This window comes from Pseudophryne corroboree, chromosome 9, assembly GCF_028390025.1.
Source record: "Pseudophryne corroboree isolate aPseCor3 chromosome 9, aPseCor3.hap2, whole genome shotgun sequence".
Taxonomy (NCBI): Eukaryota; Metazoa; Chordata; class Amphibia; order Anura; family Myobatrachidae; genus Pseudophryne; species Pseudophryne corroboree.
In genome coordinates, this window is record NC_086452.1 from 232,003,357 (window position 1) to 232,009,157 (window position 5,801).

A 5,801-nucleotide genomic window follows, 5' to 3' on the forward strand; every position below is an offset into this window, starting at 1 on the left:
CTGTTACTGCAGTGTGTGAGATGTCGGTATCTGGCACTGCTTTCTGGCATAATGTGTGTATTTTTCACCGTTTGTTTGCCAAATGTGTATATCTGTCACTGCTTGGGTTCATTATTTGTGTATATGTCACAGCTGTTTGGCATAATTTCTGTATTTGGCACTGCTGGGTGGCATAATTTGGGTATCTGGCACTGCTGGATGGCATAATTTCTGTATTTGGCACTGCTGGGTGCCATAATTTCTATATTTGGCACTGCTGGGTGGCATAATTTGGGTATCTGCCACTGCTGGGTGGCATAATTTGGGTATCTGCCACTGCTGGGTGGCATAATTTGGGTATCTGGCACTGCTGGGTGGCATATTTTATGTATTTGGCACTGCTGGGTGGCATAATTTCTGTGTTTGGCACTGCTGGATGGCATAATTTGGGTATCTGGCACTGCTGGGTGGCATAATTTCTGTATTTGGCACTGCTGGATGGCATAATTTGGGTATCTGGCACTGCTGGATGGCATAATTTCTGTATTTGGCACTGCTGGATGGCATAATTTGGGTATCTGGCACTGTTGGATGGCATAATTTCTGTATTTGGCACTGCTGGGTGCCATAATTTCTATATTTGGCACTGCTGGGTGGCATATTTTGGGTATCTGGCACTGCTGGGTGGCATAATTTCTGTGTTTGGCACTGCTGGATGGCATAATTTGGGTATCTGGCACTGCTGGGTGGCATAATTTGGGTATCTGGCACTGCTGGATGGCATAATTTCTGTATTTGGCACTGCTGGATGGCATAATTTGGGTATCTGGCACTGCTGGATGGCATAATTTCTGTATTTGGCACTGCTGGATGGCATCATTTCTGTATTTGGCACTGCTGGGTGGCATAATTTATGTATTTGGCACTGCTGGGTGGCATAATTTGGGTATCTGCCACTGCTGGGTGGCATAATTTGGGTATCTGGCACTGCTGGGTGGCATAATTTATGTATTTGGCACTGCTGGGTGCCATAATTTCTATATTTGGCACTGCTGGGTGGCATATTTTGGGTATCTGGCACTGCTGGGTGGCATAATTTCTGTATTTGGCACTGCTGGGTGGCATCATTTATGTATTTGGCACTGCTGGGTGGCATAATTTGGGTATCTGGCACTGCTGGGTGGCATATTTTATGTATTTGGCACTGCTGGGTGGCATAATTTCTGTGTTTGGCACTGCTGGATGGCATAATTTGGGTATCTGGCACTGCTGGGTGGCATAATTTCTGTATTTGGCACTGCTGGATGGCATAATTTGGGTATCTGGCACTGCTGGATGGCATAATTTCTGTATTTGGCACTGCTGGATGGCATAATTTGGGTATCTGGCACTGTTGGATGGCATAATTTCTGTATTTGGCACTGCTGGGTGCCATAATTTCTATATTTGGCACTGCTGGGTGGCATATTTTGGGTATCTGGCACTGCTGGGTGGCATAATTTCTGTGTTTGGCACTGCTGGATGGCATAATTTGGGTATCTGGCACTGCTGGGTGGCATAATTTGGGTATCTGGCACTGCTGGATGGCATAATTTCTGTATTTGGCACTGCTGGATGGCATAATTTGGGTATCTGGCACTGCTGGATGGCATAATTTCTGTATTTGGCACTGCTGGATGGCATCATTTCTGTATTTGGCACTGCTGGGTGGCATAATTTATGTATTTGGCACTGCTGGGTGGCATAATTTGGGTATCTGCCACTGCTGGGTGGCATAATTTGGGTATCTGGCACTGCTGGGTGGCATAATTTATGTATTTGGCACTGCTGGGTGCCATAATTTCTATATTTGGCACTGCTGGGTGGCATATTTTGGGTATCTGGCACTGCTGGGTGGCATAATTTCTGTATTTGGCACTGCTGGGTGGCATAATTTATGTATTTGGCACTGCTGGGTGGCATAATTTGGGTATCTGGCACTGCTGGGTGGCATATTTTATGTATTTGGCACTGCTGGGTGGCATAATTTCTGTGTTTGGCACTGCTGGATGGCATAATTTGGGTATCTGGCACTGCTGGGTGGCATAATTTCTGTATTTGGCACTGCTGGATGGCATAATTTGGGTATCTGGCACTGCTGGATGGCATAATTTCTGTATTTGGCACTGCTGGGTGCCATAATTTCTATATTTGGCACTGCTGGGTGGCATAATTTGGGTATCTGCCACTGCTGGGTGGCATAATTTGGGTATCTGGCACTGCTGGGTGGCATATTTTATGTATTTGGCACTGCTGGGTGGCATAATTTCTGTGTTTGGCACTGCTGGATGGCATAATTTGGGTATCTGGCACTGCTGGGTGGCATATTTTGGGTATCTGGCACTGCTGGGTGGCATAATTTCTGTATTTGGCACTGCTGGGTGGCATAATTTATGTATTTGGCACTGCTGGGTGGCATAATTTGGGTATCTGGCACTGCTGGGTGGCATATTTTATGTATTTGGCACTGCTGGGTGGCATAATTTCTGTGTTTGGCACTGCTGGATGGCATAATTTGGGTATCTGGCACTGCTGGGTGGCATATTTTGGGTATCTGGCACTGCTGGGTGGCATAATTTCTGTATTTGGCACTGCTGGGTGGCATAATTTATGTATTTGGCACTGCTGGGTGGCATAATTTGGGTATCTGGCACTGCTGGGTGGCATATTTTATGTATTTGGCACTGCTGGGTGGCATAATTTCTGTGTTTGGCACTGCTGGATGGCATAATTTGGGTATCTGGCACTGCTGGGTGGCATAATTTCTGTATTTGGCACTGCTGGATGGCATAATTTGGGTATCTGGCACTGCTGGATGGCATAATTTCTGTATTTGGCACTGCTGGATGGCATAATTTGGGTATCTGGCACTGTTGGATGGCATAATTTCTGTATTTGGCACTGCTGGGTGCCATAATTTCTATATTTGGCACTGCTGGGTGGCATATTTTGGGTATCTGGCACTGCTGGGTGGCATAATTTCTGTATTTGGCACTGCTGGGGTTCATTACTTGTGTATATTTGTAACAGCTGGTTGGCAAAATTTGGGTATGTAGCACTGCTAGTATACTAATTATTATTATTATTATTATTATTATTATTATTAATATTAGTATGAATTTTTTTTTTTTTTAAGTTTTTTTTTCAGAGATGTCCGAGGAAGAAGCAAGGAGGCTTTCTCTATCCGCACAGGAAGAAGAATCCTCGGAAAGACAGCAACAAACATCACCAACCGACCATGGCAGAGTTTCGCATGAAGAAGCGGACTCGGGAGAAGAATCCAGCAGCAGGGCACCCAACTTCACAGATGAAGAAACGGACACCCTAATCAATCAAGTTGTTCATCACTCCTTTCAACTTTTCGGATCGCCGGCAAGAAATGTTCATCACCGATTCAAGGGAACGACGTGGAATGAAATCTCTGAATCAGTTTCTTTGGGAGGTGGGTTCAAGCGAAGCAACGAAAGTTGCAAGAAAAGGTTACGCGACTGTAGAAGATCCGTCAATCTCAAGATCCAAAAAGGGCAAAAATTACACAAGGATTGGGAAAAGAAGATGGAGAACTACTTCGTACTTGTGCAGGAAGAAATGGCAGGAACCAGTGCAGAAGGTATTATTTTTAAAAATTCTATAAAATTAATTTTTTAATATTCTTTTTAAAAAACTAATTATTTCAACAAAAATTTAAATTTCGTATTTCTTTCAAAAGGAGCCACAAAATATTCTACGCCAACAAAACATAGCACGCCACAAACGGAAACAACGCCAAAGAAGAAAACAAAATCGCAGAAAGGTTAGGGACATATCGTATTTTTATATATATATATATATATATATATATATATATATATATATATTCAAAAAATATTTTGTATGGAAACAAAACTAATAACTACAGTATGTTCTTTATATAAATATTACAGATTCCACAGTTAAGGCAAAGAGAAGAGTTTCTTTTGGATATCCGACAACTGGAGGAGGTGCTGAGGATACCGGTAAGGCATAGTTTTTGTACATGAAATTATAAATTTTGGTACATGTATATCTATCAATGGGTATATACCTCTAGCTTGCACTGTTTGCGTATCTTTAGCTGTCTGTATTTCTGGCACTGCATATTTTTGGGTTATAATTATTGTATATATCTATATTGACATTTTAGAAACCCAGATACAGCATACAATATTGCCGATTGATTCAACACTGCAAGCAGCGACACTTCAAGCAGAATCAGCCCAGATGCACCCACCCACGGTGCAGGAAGAAACATCATCCCAACAGCCACTTCCAGAAGAAAATTCATCACAGGGGCACCCACAGACACTGCCAGAAGAGTCCTTTTCACAGAGCTACCCTGCAATTGGAGACCATAATCTTGTTGAAAGAACAGAGCAAATTCCGGACATGGAAACTTCAGGCAGTGTACCAGAAGTCCTTGAATCAAAAACACCGGAAACTACGCCAGGAGGTAGCAATTTTATATTTATTTACAATTTAGGAGTGTTTAATTGTGTTCAACTGTAATTTGTTAAACTAAATTATTTACTTGTATTACAGAGTCATCACTCAATCTAATACTGGAAGCTTTAAAGAACATGGACCAATGTAGAGCTGAAGAAAGCCAAAGGATTAATAATCGTTTGGACAACATGGAACAGAACATCGACCATATCAAGACAGCTGTTGTTCAACAAAATGACGCAATGATATCGCTGGCCCGATACTACGATCAACTTGTGTCAGCACATATGTCGGTGGTTGGACATTGCAAGAGCATGGAGCAGAAGATTGAACAGATCAGCACCCAACAAAATGAACAGCGGGATGGAGAATCCCATCAGGAACAACTCTGTCGACAACACAATGATTCTCTGGAACATATTTCATTGCAATGCCAACAGATTGGAACAGGCCTTCAAAGCATGCTACTGTGGCAACAACAGTGCAACCTAAACACAAGCATGATTTCAACAAGCCTGCAGCTGATGACAGACGAAGGAAGAAGATTGCACAGCGCACAACCACAGCAGGCAGAACGAAGTTCGGAAGTCACAACACCATCAAACAGAACATCAATTGATCAAGAAATGTATGCTCAAGAAGAGAGAGGAGATCTGGCTTATCAAAGAGCATTGTCAGTTTTGAGACTGCAGCGTCAAAGGTCAGAAGAATTGGAGCAGTCCATAATACAGCAAGAGATGTGGAACAGAGCACAGCAGGAGATGTTGGAACAAGCACAGACAGTTATGTGGAACAGAGCACAGGAGGAGCATGCCCGAGCCCAGGAGGAACATGCCCGAGCCCAGGAGGAACATGCCCGAGCCCAGGAGGAGCATGCCCGAGCCCAGGATGAGCATGCCACAGCACCGGAGGAGCATGCCACAGCCCCGGAGGAGCCGTCAGGATCCCAGGAGGAGCCGTCCACAACAGCAAACTAGCCGGACACAGGGACCAGTCCGCTAATCAAGCACAGAGGCTGGCATAGAGCTTGGCGGAGGACTTGCCAAGGGTAAGTCATCTAGCTTTTTCCTCTTTCTTTTCCCCAACAAGCTAGGTATTTGTCCGTAGCGGTGTGCTAAGTTAGGGAAAGGAGATCAGCAATGGTGTCAGGGACAGTTAGTGACAAGCAAAGGTATTTTTTTTTATAAACTGACTGTGTCTTTTTTTCTTTACAGCATACCGACAACTGGCAAGACCTAATCGGAGAAGGGTCCAGTCCGCTAATCAAGCACAGAGGCTGGCATAGAGCTTGGCGGAGGACTTGCCAAGGGTAAGTCATCTAG

General features: G+C 43.9%; 1 protein-coding gene across 1 annotated transcript; it reads left to right on the plus strand.

Moving 5' to 3' along the window:
* The first annotated feature begins 3,158 nt into the window (after positions 1 to 3,158).
* LOC134956920 (uncharacterized) lies at positions 3,159 to 5,507 on the plus strand. The gene is made up of 5 exons (XM_063938776.1): positions 3,159 to 3,628; positions 3,728 to 3,811; positions 3,942 to 4,013; positions 4,181 to 4,486; positions 4,576 to 5,507. The coding sequence occupies exons 1-5, from the start codon at positions 3,169 to 3,171 to the stop codon at positions 5,454 to 5,456; spliced, it is 1,803 nt and encodes a 600-aa protein (XP_063794846.1). The 5' UTR covers positions 3,159 to 3,168; the 3' UTR covers positions 5,457 to 5,507.
* The last annotated feature ends 294 nt before the right edge of the window (positions 5,508 to 5,801 follow it).